Source organism: Crocuta crocuta, unplaced genomic scaffold (assembly GCF_008692635.1).
Source record: "Crocuta crocuta isolate KB4526 unplaced genomic scaffold, BGI_CrCroc_1.0 scaffold43, whole genome shotgun sequence".
In the NCBI taxonomy this organism is placed as follows: Eukaryota; Metazoa; Chordata; class Mammalia; order Carnivora; family Hyaenidae; genus Crocuta; species Crocuta crocuta.
In genome coordinates this window covers 41,601-62,089 of record NW_027529429.1, presented here as the reverse complement: position 1 = coordinate 62,089, position 20,489 = coordinate 41,601, and the positions used below count along the sequence as shown (strand labels likewise).

At 38.2% G+C, this 20,489-nt stretch overlaps 1 protein-coding gene across 1 annotated transcript; it reads right to left on the bottom strand.

The window, feature by feature from the left end:
* Positions 1 to 14,925: 14,925 nt before the first annotated feature.
* Positions 14,926 to 15,888, bottom strand: LOC144227755 (olfactory receptor 52E4). Its single transcript, XM_077759496.1, has one exon. It carries the CDS (start codon positions 15,877 to 15,879, stop codon positions 14,926 to 14,928), a length of 954 nt encoding a protein of 317 aa, XP_077615622.1. The 5' UTR covers positions 15,880 to 15,888.
* Between the last annotated feature and the right edge of the window lie 4,601 nt (positions 15,889 to 20,489).

Below are 20,489 nucleotides of genomic sequence, written 5' to 3'. Positions count from 1 at the left end.
ATTGGTGGGAGTTGATTATAGATTCATTTCTTGCAGGAGTTTTCTTGCTTCCAGGGAGAGACCCTAACCTCTTTCATAGAGTGTTGCTTATTTTCTGGAGAAACAAAAAATCTGTTCTTTAATTCCATAATACAGCAGAGAAGGCCTAGTGAGACAATATGAGGCACAGTTAAAAAGACACTCTTACTTCAAACCTACTTAGAAAACCATGTAAAAATTTCCAAATACAGCAATCCTGCATATTTCTTACCTTCCATGTTTAAGGAAGAAACTGTATATGGCAAATTTTCATTATCAGTTGTGTCTGTTAATCAGAATGCAAAGCATAAACAAGATGGTGTGTGTGTGTGTATGTGTGTGTGTAATATCACAGGACTGGGAGTGAGATGGATGGTTCAGGGCAATGATACTTGGAAAAATAGACTTGAAAAATTAAGTAGATGCTGTTTGGGAGGGAGGGAGCCCTGTAAAGCAAGGGACTGGATAGCCGGTGTTTGGATCTGAGCTAAGGAGTGGATTAAGAAATTTAGACACATTGGGAAACTATTATATGATTCAAGCAAAGTAATACCCCTCCTAGAACTACAAAGTCCTGTCATTCAATAGGCTAAATCACACTCTCATTCCTAAACAGTTTAACACTGGTTGTTCCCAGATATTTTGAAGAGCCTGTTGTGATTTTTGATCTTCTTTTTTGCCTTCTTTATGTTGGATCATACTAATGGACAATCCTTCATGCTGCCTGAATAGTGACATTATGTCTATCTGTTTTTACAGTTAGAGCAATACTAAGGCCAGATACTTGCCTCCATTTGGGAACAGGTTAGGTTATATTAGTGCTGTAGCTAGCTTCCCTGATATAGTGATAGAAGCTAATGTGTTGAAGCTGGAAGCAGATTTAACAGTGAAATCTGTCTGGTGTGCCTTGTGGTTGAATCTGTGTTGTAACTGGCCCTGTGCCATGGATGTAACCTGTAATATGGTAGAGTCTGTGGGATTCTTGGATGTGTGCAACCATTAGAAACTGTGCTGTTACAGGGTGTATTCTGTGGGGTGCTCTGGGCCATGGGTAGAATACCTACAGTGACTGGGCTTGTTGAGTGTGGGCACCGCTACATCTAAGGTAGGCCCATATGTTTTGCCTTGATGTTCCTTTGAGAGTGCAATGAGTTCTAATATGGTGGTACCACCAATTTTACAGAAATAAAGTTCCCATGACATGGTATTAACAGAGGCCTCAAAAACTGCTTTGGAGTTATAATGATGTCTCATTTGGATTGGGATTTGCTCATACTGTGTGTAATTTTAAAAAATAATGTGCTGTAGAGTTGCTTTCAAAGATGTGCTATAATCCTGCTGGAGGAGGGAAAACACATTATGAGGTGTTCACTCTCTGGATTGTGTTGGTCTAGTCTTTTCCTACCTTTTTAAAAAGTGTTTTTATTTTATTTTTGAGAGGGGGAAGGGGCAGAGAGGAAGACACAGAATCTGAGTCCAGGCTCTGAGCTGTCAGCACAGAGCCCAACACAGGTCTCAAACTCACAAACTGCCATATCATGACCTGAGCCAAAGTCGGACGATTAACTGACTGAGACACCCAGGTGACCCCAGTCTTTTCCTTCTAATGAGGTCTATCCCATGAAAGTCAATATCCACACCTTCCACCCCACCCATTACATTTAACTAGATTCTCCTTTCTATGCACCTTTAATATGTCAGAGAAATCTTTTCATTTTGCTTTCTAATGAGAGGAAAAATAACTCAGGTCGTGTTATGAAGAAAAAAGTCTAGCTAACATTATGCACCTAGTACTTGCTCAGTACTTTGCAAGTATTATTATACATAAAGGTTAAAACAGGTCAGAGATCGGTACCACTATTTCCCCATTTAGAGAGAAGGTAAATGAAGCTGAGGCTAAGGGATTAAAATTTATACCCAAATTAATAAATTTTTTTAAAAATTTTAATGTTTTTTAAATTTATTTCTGAGAGGGAGAGACAGCAAGAACAGGGGAGGCTCAGAGAGAGAGGGAGAAACAGAATCTGACAGCACAGAGCCTGATGCAGGGCTCGAACCCACGAACCGAGAGATCATGACCTGAGCTGAAGTCGGCCGCTTAACCGACTGAGCCACCCAGGCACCCCTACCCAAATTAATAATTGCCGCCATCATCAAATTTTAAAATTTGGAAATTGGGAGTGACAACACTGATCATGTGGGCTGGTCTGAGAATTCAAAGTTGTAGACATGTGATGCTGCTACTCTGCCCTGCATAGAGATTCTACGCAAATGTCAGCACTGAGGAAGAGGAGAAGGAGAACTATTTCCTGAGACCACCTCTTTCCATTCCACTTGCCACTTCCTGCCATTAGTTCCCTATTATTTCTCATGCAATGTACTTATTTCTATTAATGTGTAGTATCTTTTCAGTTACAGATATTTGAAAACTGTGAATAACTTATTCATTATAATTACTTCTTCTAATTAATTATTAAGCACTATTGGCTCTGTTTTTGAAATTTATACATATTTATATTTTTATCTTCATTTTTCCCCATCTTTCATTTTTATTTTCACCAGTATACCTTGGCTGACCAACATTGTAGAACTGATCTATTACCAAGTTTTCAGTTTTTTTGTTTCCTCCCATCTACTGCTTAGAGAGGGACCGACGATAAATACCAATATGATAATCATGCCCCTTTACTTGTGGGATGTAATTACTACTAGTTTAAAATACTTAATTCCTCCATGGCCATTTTGAAAGATTAAAGAAAATTAGAGGTTATATATCACAATAGTATTAATTAGGAAACTATAGAGAAAATTTTATTGGCACAAAACTTAAACTTCAGGGCTAAATGATTTAACCTATCAGTGAAATTGGGAGGAATCTGGAATACCTAAATTTGGTGGAAATAAGAATGCAATGGGAAAGAATTAGCAAAAGGAGCAAAGCTTGTGTTCAAGTTTAATTTTATATATTCAGCTGGTTCCTGTGACTGTAAGCACAGGTGTGCTTCTGTGATATGCAGCTTTGAACTCAATGGCCCTTGTTTCTAAACTTAAGATCATGTGCTTATTACAAGAATTATATTTTCTTGGGGCGCCTGGGTGGCTTAGTCGGTTGAGCGTCCGACTTTCGCTTAGGTCATGATCTCGCGGTTTGTGGGTTCGAGCCCCGCGTCAGGCTCTGTGCTGACTGCCAGCTCAGAGCCTGGAGCCTGTTTCAGTCTGTGACTCCCTCTCTCTCTGACCCTCCCCTGTTCACGCTGTCTCTCTCTCTCTCCTAGAAATAAATAAAACATTTAAAAAAATTAAAAAAAAATTATATTTTCTAAATTGTTAGCTCTAGAGAATTATATTATTCGCTTGAAGTTTTAAACTTCTTGAATGTATTCACTAACATTGTCACAATTAACCAATTGTCTCACAATGACGTAAATGTTCTTGTCATAATTAAGCTGAACAACTAAAAAATTGTGTAGGTTCTCCTGTGAGTGAAAAAAATCATTTCTGGACTCAAGTGTCTCCTTTTTTAGCAAATGTGCCAATAAAATAAAAATGTTATTTTTATCAGATTTATTATCATAAGCAAGTGAAATCTCCATCCTCTGAGCTATGAGCCAAATCTGGGCAACCACCTGCATTTGTAAATAAAGATATTTTGGGACAGAAATATTCTTGTTAATTTGCATGTCTTCTATGGCTGTTTCCAACTTACAATAGCAGAATTGACTAGCTGTGATCAAGAACTTCTGACCAGCAAAGCTAAAAATATGTATTCTTTCTCCCTTTATAGAGAAAGTTTGCCAACTCTGACATATAAGAATAAAACTATGTGAAAAAAGTCAATATTTTATAAAATGGCACCAAATACTCTTAAACACAAATTAGGACCCACCTATGTAGTCTTACCTCTGGACTTCAGTTAAATTGAACTTTGTACTTTCTGAATACTTTCTTCTTCAGGTCTTCTTATTTATTCCAACGAGGAAATCTTCCCTACCAGCTCCAATCAACAAAATAGTTCTTAGCCCAGATTTAATGACTTACCATCCACAATGCCTTCCTTAATTGACTTATTTCAGGATTACTTATTCTTTTTGTTATTTTTTCCAGAAGTCTATCTATCTCTCTGTTATGTTAGTTATCACTGGTTATCAGTGGTCCTCAAAGTGTGTTCTTAGGCCAGGAGTATCAGCATCATCTGGTAATTTCTTATAAATGCAAATTCCTAGACAATATTCCAAACCCACTAAACCAGTAACTCTGGGGGTGAGGCCCAATAATCTGCTAATAAACCCAGCAGGTGATTCTCATACCCACTCCAGCTTGAAAAACTGTTAGACATTTACCACTAGGGTATAATTTCTTTGACATCAAAACCAGTGTCAGATTTATCTCCATGATATTATGATATTTTATAAAGTGACAGGCTGTGATCATTAATTAGTGGCAAGCACTAATTAACAAATGAAAGTCAAGTAGAAATAACAATATTTCTTATAATTATATACAGTGTCTTAGATTGAATTCCACAGAAACAGAACTGGGATATAGAATGGTGTGAGGAAGGAATTTTGAATTTTCTGGGGAAATATACTTGTGAAAATGTCAGTAAGGTAGGATTAGTTCAAAGGAGAAACTTACCTTTTGTGAGGTTACATCTGACACCTGCAATGATACAGTGGGAAGCTCTGGAGCTGGAATAGCCCTTCTAAGTTATCCCACAATGAAGCAAGGAAGCCAGTTATCTGAATGCCTGTGGTATCTAGTCACTGACCATGGGCCACCCTGTGTGATGGGGCACAACTTTAGATGAGTTAGTTCCTTCCAGGGTAGGGTGCAGATGTGAGCTCTCACAATCTGATATTCCCAGCAGCCGAGGGATAGTTGGGTAGGTCCTAAAAAGCAGATTTGAGAGGGATACCATAGTATATGCTACAAATGACATTATGTCTCTTCTCTCTTGGCCTTATCTTATCCTTTAGTCTTGGGAAACTTCATCTTTTCTTACTTATTTTTCTTCATTTAAACCTCACATCTCACTGTCTTCTTTCTCTACTTGCAAATATTCTCTGCATCTCTATGTTTGGAGCAAAACATTAATTTGCTACTCTCTGTGGCTTGGAATAAAATTCATGTTTATTTCTAATTCAACAAAAACACCTTTCTTTTCTTTTTAAAAAATTTTTAAATGTTTTATTTATTTTTGAGAAAGAGATAGAGAGAGAGAGAGCATGAGCAGGGGAGGGTCAGAGAGAGAGAGAGATACAGAATCTGAAGCAGCCTCTAGGCTCCGACCTAGCTGTCAGCACAGAGCCTGAAGCGGGGCTCGAACCCACGAACACGAACTATGAGATCATGACCTGAGCTGAAGACGGATGCTTAACCGACTGGCCCACCCAGGCACCCCCAAAAACACCTTTCTGAGATGCATCAGACATAATCTCCACTTTCAATGCAGGCGCACATGCGCACACACACACACACACACACACACACACTTAAGTGTACTACAGAAAGGCTTACAAATCTCAGTTCACCCTGAGTAATTATCTCTTGAGAATACATGCCCTGATTTTGTTTTTATCTGGGCTTGAGACTGGATCTCATACAGTCATTAAAACTCCAACTTTCCTCTTATCTGGAGACTAGAAATAACTAATGATAACTGGTTGTGGCATGCCTACAACTAGGGAATGACAAACTGTCATCTATTAACGACCTCATCTTCATGAAATCTTCTTCTTCAAGAAGAAGATTGGCCTTTAAAGCACTTCTTTGTATTTTTCTTCTAACTCTCAGAATACTTTTTGGAATGTACTTACTCTTGTCTACCTTTATCTTTCTCTTAAGTAGTACTCTGTCCTTGTCTGCAGTCTCTACTCACCCAGGTGCCTCCTAAGGATGATTCCATTCACTTTCCTAACTGTAAGTACTATATATTTTTTTCTGGTGATTTTCAAAAATATGTTTCTAGAAGATTTCTTCCCCAGTTCACTATACATCTTCAAGTACTTTTACAGGATGTCTGCCCCAATTATAACTAGGGCACATCTTATCCACCAAATTCTGTAGAAGGTTGATCATCTCTACTCTGACACCATTTCTCCTCCATTTTCCACAATTTTAGTTAATGGTGTTATATACACAGTATCCCAGGCAAGAAACCTTGGAGACATCGTCCATATTTTTCTCATCTTTATATTCCTTTATGCTTCAGATCAAAACAATCATCAAATCCTGGAAATTCTCCATTTAAATACAGTTATCTGTAACTGGGCAACCACTAGGTGCCTAGTATTAGTGTTTAAAGTACTGGGTGGGCAAAATTAATCAAATCCAGGACCTGTTCTCATGGGCCATGTAGTCTAGTGAGAGACCAACATAACCAAGTACATTTAAATAGTGTAAAATAACAACTGGGCTACAAAAAAGAGACACTGTATACCAAAGCTCATTTAACCTGACCAGAGTTCATGGGGAATGCTTTCCTGAAAAAGTGTTAACCAAATTGATAGCTGAAGGATAAGACTACAGTAACAATAAGTAGAAGAGAGGAATGAGTGGAGAAGAATACTTCTAATTAATGGAAACAGGAAGTGCAAAAACTGAGTGATGGGATCATGTAGGCACTTGTGGTTAATTTTAAGGAATTTTCTCTTCATACTAGAAACAATGAGAAGAAACTGTGGTATTATAAGGTACAATGTAACATGATCTGATTCGCATTTCAAAAAAAATCACTCTGGTTCACGGTCAAAAATGTATTCAAGGCAACAAGTGCATTTGTAATCAGATCAGTTAGAAAGTTATCACAAACATCCAGGTTGGAGATGATGTTATCTTGGAACATCAAGCTGGAATGGATTGCTGTAGGTAAACAGTTTAATAGGGTTAGTCTTCAAAAGTAACTATCAATTTTACTTTTCTTCCCCTTTGCAACAATTGAGTAAATTAAGACTTCCATAATATTTTATCTTAACTTTTTCTATAATTTATCCCTCTTCACCAATGGTGCTCAATATTTTTCCTTTTGAAAAACATATATCTTATCAATATATCCTGTTAATAAAAAGTGATTGAGAATCAGTGGTCCACATCCTAAGAGAAAGGAGCAAGGGACCCTGTGTCCCTTGTGCTAGGGGAGAGGGATTGAGAGCTCACATACAGTTTGAGAAGTCCTCTGTTCACTTCTTATGGTGGTACTCAGGGTGGGCAGGGGGGTGGAGGTTATTTCACGTGGTTGGGTTTGTTATATTATTCTTGCAATAAAAGATTAAGCTCATGTATCAAGGTTCTAAAATCTTATAGATTGTTACATTTTCTAATAACTTCTCCCAATGACTTTTTCACCTTCTGAACTTATTATCATCTGCAAACTTACCACTACTGCCACCCTCTGTCCTCATCTATTATAGAAGTTCCCAGTTATGAATCCTTTAATTCGTTTAATGAGTATTTATAGAGTGCTTACTATTTGCCAAGTATTATTTCAAATGTGGGCATGCAACAGAGATTCAGTTGAAGTCCCCAATTTCATTGAGCTTAAATTCTACTAATGCCACTATTTTGCTTTCCACTGGCATAGTTATCCTTCCATTTTTTACCAGTCTTTATAGGGAAACTTTCCAAAAGGCGCTTTGTTATTCTAAATATAACATAGATTCACAATGAATCCAGTCAATAAGCTTTTCAACAATTAGAAAAAATTATTGTCTGTTGAGGTCATTGCCTCTTTTGTAACCATTATGATTACTCACTCATGTAGGCATCTTCCCCCTTTACTAATTTTTTCTGTTTAATAAGCACTTCCATGTATATTTCCTAAGTTTATCTTCACTGTAACTCTTTGGTACTCTCTCTTCTCCTTTTCTGAACCTCTCTTTTTCCTTTCAGACACTCATATTTCTGGTAAACTATTGGGCTTCTACGAGAGACTGGCTTCCATTCTTTGCAGCAGAATTAAGTAACCTCTGTTCCAGGTTCCCAGGCTTCCCATCTTTCAACCTATATGTTCCCCTTCCTTAAAAATGCTGTAACCTCCTCTCACTAGGAGGCTGTGCCCAGTGTAAGAGATTCTCTTCTGAGATGACAAAATAGAAGCATGTAGGGAAAGGAAGACTTCATTTGGGCCAGCTAATGAGAGTTACCATTGATATTCCCCTTCATGTTTGACTATGACATTCTTTGTTATATGTTTGTATCCATATATAGGCTCCTGGGTTTGTTGATATCAGTTTATTATTTAGCACTGTATTTTGTGGTGTATTTTTGTGGGAATGACTGATGTGTAGCTAAGAATCCAGGTTGTTCTCAACACTACTCCTCTCTCTCTCTCTTGCTGCACTATTTGGAGATGGCCCCAGATACAAAGACTCTGGCTGAGCCACCAGAGTTTCCTCATCACATGGACCACTTTTGTTACTGCCACTGTGACCCCTCTTCCAGCATAAACAGGAGCTAACTCACCTACCTCTGCCCAGCATCTGAGAAGTCATTTGCCAAGAACTGGATGTCACAGACTGCAAGCTGAGTGTGACTGAGTTCTCAATAGCCAGGGCCAAGGACTTATATAAGAACCTAGTCTCCTGGGAAGGGCCTCTCATAGTGGGCCATGTCCCTGTGCCTGGAGTATGGAACATAAAATTTCCATATCCCTGAGGGTATAGTTCTATGTTTTCTGGTCAGAAATACCTTCTAGTTACAGGTGATAAGTAATCTGCATCCTCCATCAAGTACCACCCTCAAACAGATCCCAGCTTACTAGCCAGTCAGAGGCTTAATGCCTCTTACCTGCATTTTATTTTATTTATTTTTTAATGTTTTATTTATTTTTGAGAGAGAGAGGGTGTGTGAGCAGGGGAGGGCCAGAGAGAGAGGGCGACACAGAATCTGAAACAGGCTCCAGGCTCTGAGCTAGCTGTCAGCACAGAGCCTGACACGGGGCTTGAACCCACGAACCGTGAGATCATGACCTGAGCCGAAGTCGGACGCTTAACTGACTGAGCCACTCAGGGGCTCTCCTACCTGCATTTTAAATCTCACTGTGGTACTGAAATTATGTGGGAATACCTAGGAACACAAATATAGAACACAGGTGGCAATTACAAGAGTATTTCATTCCTTCTTTTAAAAAAATTTTTTTTAACCTGTAAGGCAAACACTATATTTGATGTCAAAGTGTTTTAGGTCACCTGATTTTTTTTTTTTTAATCAGCATTATTTTGGATAACTCTTGGCCTTGCTAAAAGCATAAAAGGGAATTTAAATCTCTTCTAAGTGGACCCTGAGAACAACAAGAGACAGTATCAGCAAATCAAATTCAAGAGTACATTAAAAGAATTACTCACCATGATCAAGTGGAATATATTCCTGGGCTTCAGGGCTGGTTCAATATTCACAAACCAGTCAAAGTGATACACCACATTAACAAAAGAAAGGATAAGAACCATACAGTCTTATCAATAGATGCAAAAAAGCCTTGATGAAATATAGCATCCATTCTTTTTAAAAGCCCTCAACAAAGTAGAGATAGATGGAACCATACCTCAACATCATAAGGGTCATATATGAAAGACCCACCGCGAATGTCATCCTCAATGAGGAAAAACTGAGAGCCTTTCCTATATGGTGAGGAATAAGACAGAGATATCCACTGTCACCATTACTATTTAACATAGAAGTCTTAGCCTCAGCAATCAGACAACAAAAAGAAATAAAAGGCATTCAGATGACTAACAGACATATGAAAACATGCTCAAAATCACTCATCATCAGGAAAATACAAATCAAAACCACAATGAGACACAACCTGACACCTGTCAGAGTGGCTAGCATTAACAACTCAGGAAACAACAGATGTTGGCAAGGATATGGAGAAAGGGGAAAACTTTTTGCACTGTTGGTGAATGCAAACTGGAGCAGTCACTGTGGAAAACAGTATGGAGTTTCCTCAGAAAGGAAACTAAAACTAAAAATACCCAATGACTCAGCAATTATACTATTTGGTATATCCAAAAGATACAAAAATGTTGATTTGACGGGGCACATGCACCCTGATGTTTATAGCAACACCATCAACAATAGCCAAATTGTGGAACGAGTCCAAATGTCTATCAACTGATGAATGGACAAAGAAGATGTGACATATATATATATATATTGCACAATATTCTATTCTGTATACACACACACAATGGAATATTACTCAGTGATCAAAAAGAATGAAATCTTGCCATTTGCAACAATGTGGATGGAGCTAGAGTGTATTATGCTAAGTGAAATAAATCAGTCATTAAAAGACAAATACCATATAATTTCACTCATATGTGGAGTTTAAGAAACAAAACAGATGAACATATGGGAGGGGGAAAAAGAGAGAGGGGAGACAAACCATGAGAGATTCTTAATGATGGAGGACAAACTGAGGGTTAATGGAGGGAGGTGGGTGGGGGTCAGCTAGATGGGTGATGTGACAGGTATTTAGGAGGACACTTGTTATGATGAACACTGCGTGTTGTATGTAAATGATGAATCACTGAATTCTATTTCTGAAACCAGTAGTGCACTGAATGTGGACTATTTTTTAAATAAAAAGTTGAAAAGAAATAAAAAGAGACAGTATTTGATAACTCAGATATAATCCTAAAAAGTGAATATAGGGGCGCCTGGGTGGCTCAGTCGGCTGAGCATCCGACTCAGGTCATGATCTCACAGTTCGTGGGTTCGAGCCCCACGTCGGGCTTTGTGCTGACAACTAGCTCAGAGCCTGGAGGCTGTTTCAGATTCTGTGTCCCCCTCTCTTTTTTACCCTCCCCTGCTCACACTGCATGTCTCTCTCTCTCTCTCTCAGAAATAAATAAAACATTAAAAAAATTTTTTAAATGAATATAAAGTAGTAATTGAAAGAGAAATATAAAAGCATGAAGGCTTTGAAGATTTTGTTCAGAATTTTCCTCCAGCTCTTTATTTTTATGGGGCAGTGTGCTGGATATCTTCTCTTTGCTGCTCCAGGACCACTCAATAGTCTGTATCCTGGAGTACTCACAAGTATGCACTGCATCAATATCCTCCCTTGTCCTTTGGCATCTGGTTGGGTTCAAAAAATAGAAAGTGCCATTAGAGGATAGGACAGGAGTAAAGTTAGGATATTTCGGTTTCAACCTGCTCTCTCCTTGCAGGTGACATGAAGATCATTATGGGCTGGATGAGTCCTTTAAAACAAATCTCAGCTCCTATCAGGCAGCCTTCTTCATAAGGCTCTCTGAGTATCCAGATTCCAAAAACAACTCCTTGTTTTCCGGCCAAGAAGTTGTACATATCCTTCACCTGCACTATCCCTATCATTCCTATGGTTTCCCTATACTGTGCCAATAGTTTGTTGTAATTTAAGGGGCCCAGCTTGTGTTTGCCAACTATTTTTTCCAAAACTCTGACTAATATAGCCAAGAAGCAGACCTATCTTTTCCTGAAGATTCCTCTATTTAAACTTAATTTTACTCTATATAATATACCATATATACTATATGATATTTCATATGTAGAGATGTTATATATAATTTTACTGGTCTTATTGTTTTACTTTTGACATACACAGTTTTTCCTGTGAACACCAATTTCTCAAAGACTTTTGAACTACACTGAAATAGTTCTCAAAGTAGCTAATTTTGTAGTTCTTGGAAAAGACTAACGCATTTCACAAAAGATTTAAAATGGTGAGTGCTCAGCATATGAACAATATTATTTGTCATGGGAAAATGGAAATTGAAACTATAATGAAATATTGATTCTCACAAGAGTATCTGACTAAATATCATGATTTATGGATTGATAAACCACTTAGTAGGTCAATGTTGAAACAGATTTGAGAAGATATTGTATCTGGTTTAAATTTCATGAACGTTTACTTCTTTATGTGAGATTGAGTTATGCCTGCTTCTAAGGTTTTGGAATGCTTCTAACAGGATTAGAGATAAATAGTACTGGTATTCAATGAGCTAGACTGGCTTCTACATTCTGTAAAGTACTAGGTGATGCATAAAAGATTCCCAAGAAGAAGGAATGTCTGGGAGGGCTGAGGAGGTTTATAAAAAACAGCATTGTCTTGGAACATTTAATCTGATAAAATATAATTAAACATAGACTTATTGTATTTTTCTCATCATTTCCTCAATTATTTTTATCTTTTGTATATTTTTCTTATGTCATAAATATTTAATAATAAGCACATGTAAATGCATTTAATATTCACAGACACTAGTACATTTATACCATATTTAACACAAACATAAGCAGGTGTGCGTACAGTTTCATGTACAAACTAATATTCAAACTACATACGGATTATTCCCCGGACATTGGGATAGTGCTCCAGGTCCAGCAAAAGGAAGTTAGAAGTTGGGCACACTGAGGCTAGATATAAAAATATATGCAGGAACTGCCCTACACTGTATGCAGTGCCTGGACAAATATTTTTGTGAAGTTTCTAAATATATTAACAATTTGACTATAAATGTATTATAAAATTCATGTTCCTATTTGATATATAATAATTTATCAATGAAGATTTATGATAATAGGTAGAGAATTAATTATATACTTGGTTGTTGTTCAATCACTGCACATGAAAATTTTTTGTAGTTTCCAGGCAATTTCTTCTTTCTATTCCATTACATTAATTTTCTATTCATGTTTTTAAAATTGTCAAACAGACCATTTCTGGCCATTTAATTTCTCCTGCCACAAAGGGAAGGTACTAACACTGTTATTACTTACAATGCCAAAGCTCTTCAAAACAATGTAGATTGTCTTGGCTTCTGGCATTTTCAAATCCAAATTATTTAATGCTGATTGCACCCTTACTTAAGATGAGGCATCACCCATTGTACTAATGAATAACAGCTTCTAATTATTCTCTCAAAGGTTCCTTTTGTCCTTCATTGATGATGACCATAAATGTTAGGCTTAAACAGACCATTCAGGAAAATGTGCATGATAGTCTTTTTCTGTTTATGTTAAATTTATTTTTTTGAATTTTATAACATTAATGTAGAAAAACACATCTTTCAGCCACCTGATATATTAGGCCCTAATCACTGTATATCTAGAAAGTTATCTTTTTCTATTCTGATTGCATTGTTCCCTTTCACACAGTGTCATCAGCTTGGAGAATAGGTGAGACACATGGGCAGAGTGAGAACATTCCCATTCATACAAGGAATGCCCCTACCTCATCTGACATCACTTAACATTGACTCAAGAAAGCATGTCATCATATCAATTAGAAATAAAATAGGACATAGATTGAAAATACCCAATGGCATTGCAGAACAGTGGTCTCAGAAGACTCTGGAGTAGTAGATGCAAGCATTTCTGGAGGAATACCTGGTGGCTAGTGGTGGAGCCTATGGGGGTAGGGGGTGGGATAATCATTCTGGGTACAAATACCACGGTAGAGGAGGTGGTGAGATAGAGGATGTCTGCTGCTCCCACTGCCACCCTTGTGTGCTGTAGCTAGGAGGCAGCATGAAAGTTTGAACATAAATGGGGGAGTCAGTGAACAGCTCTAACACTTAGCTCAAGCCCAAGGTTCAGGAGAGAACCATTGGTTAAATCAGAGCCCTGAACTCCTCCTATGTATGTGTAAAGTAATGAGTGAGGGTCACCTCCAATCAGCATGCCAGCACTATTGTGATGGCTCCATCTCCTGGAATTCCATGAAAGAGACACTTCACTGTCCAGAAAATCTTATCTGTTCACCAAGCCACTCTACTGAAACCAGGTCCTAGCCATGAGATCTCAGGACAACCTCATAGATATGGGTCACAAAGCTTTTTTAGCCAAATGGCTGATTTCACAAGCTGGTGGGTACAGGAAAAAGAGAGTCACAGAGTTCTCTAAATAAGAGAATTGAGGACTGGGTTCATGTGTGTTTGGTCTAGGCTCAGGGCACTCTGTCAGACAGCATTGCTGTCCCCAACCAGTCCCATGTACCAAAAACAAACTTTAAAAATTTTGAGGAAGCTACTCCAAAGCAAAGAAGTCCCCTAGGAAGGGAGCCTAGGACAGGGACTCTGCTGAGCCAGGTCTAAGCAGTTTGCTCATGGTTCATCTCAGGAGCACCATTATTATGAACCCATTCCACATTATGTACACTATTACTTTTACATTGAATTTTCCCACTATCATATAAAATAATACCATATATCCTTAATGTCTAAACTGTAGTCTCTTATATTCCTCAATTTACAGATGCTTGATTTATTGGAGAAAAAGTGAAGAAGAGATAGAGATAAAGATAAAAAGAGAGGGAGAGAAGGAAGGGGGGGAGGAGAAAAGGGAGAGATGTAGGAAGAGATAAAATGTGAAGAATTAGATTAGAAAAAAGAAAGGGAGCAAAGATGGCAGTAAGAACAAGACAGGGGGAACATTTAAATAAAATGAGCAATGACTCTAGAGAAGGAAGATAAAACTTGAGGTTTTAATATACAGAATATCTATGGAACCGATGCAACTAATTTAGACACTGTCACCAAGCCATGGCTTACACTTATTTTCTTTATCTACAAAATGAGATTACTGGATCAGTGTACCTTCAGGGTCTAAACTTACCGAAAGAGAAGACACGTGAAGAAATGGGGAAAATTCTCATTCTTTCCCATCTGCCATTCTTCTCCCAAACCACTGCTACCTCCAGGACATCTTTTTCCATCAGCACTTGCCCTTTGTCCAGTTTCATAGGGTGGGTGAGTAGAGTGGGAAGCACTTTGCCTTATCTTTCAACTCTAAATGAATGCCAATAAAAAAATAAAAATCTGACTACCACAATCTGCTCTAATAGGAAATTTAAAGCAGAGCTCAGATTATTAAAATGTGGGTAGTATGTGGATATATTTTCCAAAAGTTGACACAGAACTATTATTTCTGTAGAAACATCTTCACAACTCTCTCTCGGATCTGTTTGGTCCTGACTCCATAGATGACTGGATTAAGGGCAGGCGGGACAACCACGTAAAGATTAGCCAAAAGAATGTGGATGTAGCGGGGAATGTTTCTACCAAAACGGTGTGTCATAAAAGAAAAAAACGCTGGTGTGTAAAAGCACAGCATGACACAGACATGAGAACCACAGGTATTGAGAGCCTTTAGTCGGGCATCTTGAGAAGGAAGGCGGAAAACAGCTCGAAGGATAAGTACATAGGAGGAGGCAATCAGGACCACATCCACAATGATATTAGAAATCACCATGAGCCCATAGATAATGTTGACCTTGATGGGTGCACAGGCTAACCGGGCAAGACCCATGTGCTCACAGTACGTATGAGGGATGATGTGATGCCCACAGAAGGGCAACCTCAAGATGAGAAACACAAATGGAGTCACAAGGATTAAATTTCTTCCAACAACAACAGAAGCTAGGATGCTGATGGTTTTCTTGGTGAGGATCATGGTGTACTGGAGAGGGTTGCAGATGGCAACAAAGCGGTCATAAGCCATGGCCACCAGGAGAACAGTCTCCATGCCTGTGAACATATGGATAAAGAACATCTGGGCAAGGCAGCCCCCAAAGCTGATCTCTTGTTGGTTGAACCAGAAGATGCCCAGCATTTTGGGGATGGTGGACGTACACAGACCCAGATCGATCATAGACAACATGGCCAGGAAGTAGAACATGGGTTGGTGGAGACTGCGTTCAGTCTTGATCACAAAGAGAATGGTGATGTTCCCCACAAGGGCAATCAGGTACACAATACAGAATGGGAAAGCGATCCAGATATGTACCGTTGCCAGACCTGGGATTCCTAGCAGTTGAAAGAAGGGGGGATGGAACTGGGTGTCATTGATGGAAGTCATTCTCCCAGCAAGTGTCATTGAATTCCTGTTAAGGTGTAGGTATTTCACTTTCTTTATGATCTTTTCTTTCTCAAGTTCCTAGGAAATGAAGAGAACTTTAATTAGTATGCTAGAGGTAATGGCAGGAATGGTTGACTGCAAACTTTAGAGATTCTGCTCTTTCCAGAGGATAATTGAGTAACTCTCAATACATGTTATTGTTATGAGATTAATTATGGGGGATATTATCTTTATCTTAATTTTTGTAAAAATTTGAGTTCTCTGAAAGAACTGATAGTCTTTCACTTAGTAGTATATATTTATATGTTAGATATTCTCTTCCCTTTTTTTCAAATAGCTCCTTTTATATTTTTGAGAAATTGTTATACCTGCTACTTCTCAAAGTGAAGTCTGATGTTAACAATTCCAAACTTCAAATGAAAAAGGCCAAATTATCCCATTGGCTGTCTTTTGATATAATATAAATGTAGGGATTTACCTCATGGATCTCATATAGTCACATGATTTAAGGGTAGTCAATCAAATGGTCTTTTTTTTTTTTTTTGAGTTTTCCTCAATCTATGTCTCCTCAGAGATCATTGCTGTTTTTGATGCTTTCTAATCTTATAGAATGCCTTGGTTTCCTATCCCACACCTCCAGACTCTGTCTATTCCTCCGTTCCCTTATGTTCCTAGAGTAAATTGTCTTTTGCTTATCACTTAAGCTATGTTCATCTTCCTTACAACATATAACTAGTATAGAAAATTACACCTTGTCCTGAAGTTGTGCCCGGCTTCAGGTATGAATAGATAGAACAAGTAACAAATTTCAATGACATCAAAATGGAAGTGTTGTGAATGAATCTTTCCTGACCCCAGAAATGAATAAAGGAAATTGTTTTAACTTTGTGTGTCACTAGTATACTGTAAAATTCTGCTGCATCTAATATAACATGACTTGCTTTATGTATTTACCTATTCTCTACCAATAGAAATACTACCACTTGGAAGCTAAGAACCAGGGGATATTAATTTTAATGTTCCCAACACTGACATAGGAGTGTATGGTTCCCAGTTTTTCCAGAATTTAGCTGTTGAATAGAATCAGGATTTGTGTAAGTGTATGTTTATGTGTGTGTGTATGTGTGAGAGAGTGTGTGTATGAGAAAGAGAAAAGAGTTAGTTGTTAAAACTGATTCTTATGTATGTGGTTGCATATTACTTTGCCAGATAGTTACTGCTGAGTAGTAATACCCAGGCAAGGGAATTAATAATCACCTGCTATATTTGAGAAAGAGGAGCATTTCTAGCCCCCAAAGAAGCTGGAGAGAAAATTATTTATATGTAGGGAGAAAACAATGTTTGGCATTGTTGACGAGAGGATGTAAGGCTGAGAAATCAGAAGGCAATGGCTGCTGGGACTTAGAAGAGTCTGAGGAAGTAACTAGGATAGCATATCATGAGATTCACAGTCCAGAGTCAGCCCCATTTTCAGGGCTGCTGTTTTTCAATGATATTTTGCTGGCTGAGGGGGGGAGCTTTCCAGGGGAGTGGCAGTTTTTTGATAGTATACTTGAAATTCAGTAGGACACCCATCCTCTCACAGTTTTGGTCAGAAAGCTTATTGCCTTATTTCTGCTGCAGTTGTGTGCCAATAGTGGCAGATAGTGTGGGGCCAATAAGCTCAAGGATTATTCCTGGAAGGCAAAATAGTAAGTTCATTTTTTTCTAGATGTGCACATGGACAGAAAGCCCAGCCCCAGAGTCCATTTTAAAAGCTCAACTGATAATAGATATCTTTCCCTTTTAGTGCCCACCAACTCTCAATTTATGAAGTTGTGATTTTTCTTTTACCCACTGTCTCTTTTTCCTTTGACATTAATAGCAGAATATTATAGTTGATTTATATGGACTTTGGATTCATTTGAACATGCCTTGAAATCTTGCTATGCCATCTACTAACTGGAGATCTTTGAACAAATTCTTTTGTTTTCTAAATCAGTTTTTTTCTGTAAAATTGAATTAATAAATTCTATCTATGTGACTTGTTTTAAGCATAAATAAGATCAATGCATGCAAAGGACTAGCTCTTAGGGTATATTCAAAAAATGTTACGTATTTAAACTATTAACCCTTCCCCAAATTTTATTTTTCTTTTAATTCTAAATAGCTAAAAAATAGCTAATAGCCCAAATTACTTATTTATAAATAACTCATGGTGGCTATAGGGTAAGATGAAGGAGGTATAGAAAGAGGGATGACATAGAATATCCCAAAATTCATATTTAGACTTATTCTTGGAATTCTATGGATGCGCACATAAACTAATGCAGTTCAGTTTGAAAGTAAACTGTGTTCTCATTCTACAGATTTCTCAAGCTGGGTAGGATCAACCAATTGATGAGAGTGGATACCTTCTTTCAGGCACTGTCATGAATAGGCCATGAGGCAGAAAACTAAGGGGGGGTCATTGGATATGGCTGAGTTAGTAGATGTACTGGGCTCCATTAAAAATTCTTGGATATGTTTCCATAAAGTAGTAGGTCATAGGCAGGGGGAGGAGGGCAAGGTAGAATTGAGAACCTCTAAACCAGAATTATGCAGGAGAAAAAAAATATAAGATAATAGGGCAGGCCAAATGTATAATGCCTACTCATTTTATTTGGATATGACATCAGTCACACTTCCACATCTAATCTCAAACATATGACAGTGGTCTGCAATAGCCTTCTTCTGCCTCAGATGAACCACAGCAAGCCTGGTTGCTGGGTCTGTTTCCCTGCCAACAATTTACTAGTCAAAGCAATCTTCTTTAGAGACAATATATGTGGTTATGCTACTGTAAAACTATTTGTGGCTTTCTAGCTGTGAGGAGAATACTATGTGAGCTGTGTGTGTGTGTGTGTGTGTGTGTGTGTGTGTGTGTGTGTGTGTGAAAGAGAGAGAGAGAGGAAGACAGAGAGTAGAGAAAGAGAATTTCTGTATATTGCCTGTTGGCATATCTCTGTGTTCACCTGCTGAATGTCTGTTCCAGTCCCCTGTTCTCTGTTACATTCTTTTGTGAAGAGAACAGATAATGGGGCTTTGGATAATTCCTGATCAGAGAAGAGACTACTGTCCTCTTCTATTCTCATTTACCCCTTTCCTCCTCACTGTCATATCTCATCTCCCCTGTCCATGTATCCTTACCTTTCTAATATTTTCTCCTTCAGCCCTTGCTTGGAGCAATACCACAGCATAAGCCTAGGTGCTTATACATGGTGATTGGAACCCCTTCAAGCCCCCGGTCCCAAGTCCATCCTGTCACATGGAGAAAATCTTTATAATAAGTGAAGACATTCCTAAGTCTAGGCATGTCCCAGAATCCCTGAGCTTAGCCTTCAGAGTCCTCTGGGCATAAACTTGGGCTCATGGGTCATTAAGCCCATCTACCTCTTTGTTCCTCCCCACCATCTGCAGAAACAGATCACCAGATCACAGTAACTCCTAGGTCAGGGGAGATTATGTCTCATGAGATATTAGGAAGAGAAATATCCTGAAAGGGTGGGGGTAATCTTTCTGGGGGATGATTTTGATTCTGAACTCTTCAGAAGCCATGAAAATATTAAGTTTAAATCGTTAAATCTTCAGATTGTGTAACTTTTTAGGAAACTACTATTAGTGACTCATCTGCTTTGTTTAATATAAATGAGTGAATCCTGATGCAGTCTGGTGTTATGAACATCATTTCAAAAAATGAGACCTCTAAAATAGACACATTAGACTCTGTGGCAACAGTCTATTTTTTGACAGTGTTCATCCCTGTAGATAATGGTATCAACTTTCTTCCAAATCACTAAGACCCTCCTTACAACCTATAATTAAGTTTAAACAGATAAAGTCTTTGGAGAGGGGCTTTCATGTGTTTTAACTCTTTTGGCAGGAAGTGAAGGAAACTCCACATTCTCCTGAGAAAACAGAATCTGGCTAGAGCTCAAAGTCTAGTTTTCTCAGTCTCCCTCCCTGGATGATGAAGAGGTAGACCTGCTAGTACCAGGGCATGCCTTAGGTCAGGATTTTCCTGCATAGAGACTGGAAAAGACTGAAGGACAGTTGAATACATTAGAAAACCAGGTTTGTTTGTTTGTTGGTTGGTTGGTTTGTTGGTTTGTTGTTTGTTTTTGTCTTCTAAGTTCAGATAATTTTGAGTGGTTAAGAGAGAGAAGATAATATCTGTGTTCCAAAAGAGAATCTGGTTAGATCTGATATGTTCTCCTTGCCTCTCTCTGTTCACTCCCTCATGGTATCCATTCTCCCCATTGTTTCAATATTTATCTTTACAAGTCAAGTCTGACTCTATCTAATCTCTACTTAAGATTTTTCTGCCCTCTGCTTCTCCATTATATACTTTGGGCTTATTATGATAAAGTATAAACACCATTGTTGGCAAATTCATTCAGTAAATGCCCAACCAAACTGAAAACTTTAATTCTATTTCATGACTCTTCAAAGCATTACTGTGTCTTAGGTGATCAAGAGTCCTACTTAGGGAATAACTACTGCTCATTTTCACTTTCCTTCAACTTTCTACCAGTTCCCAGGTACTCCATGATGGTCTTCCATATAAACCACACAAAAGGGAAGCAGATACTTGGATTCCTAAATAACTA

Excerpts from the sequence above, each read along its gene's own strand:
- LOC144227755 (XM_077759496.1), bottom strand. The coding sequence starts at position 15,879 with ATGACACTTGCTGGGAGAATGACTTCCATCAATGACACCCAGTTCCAT.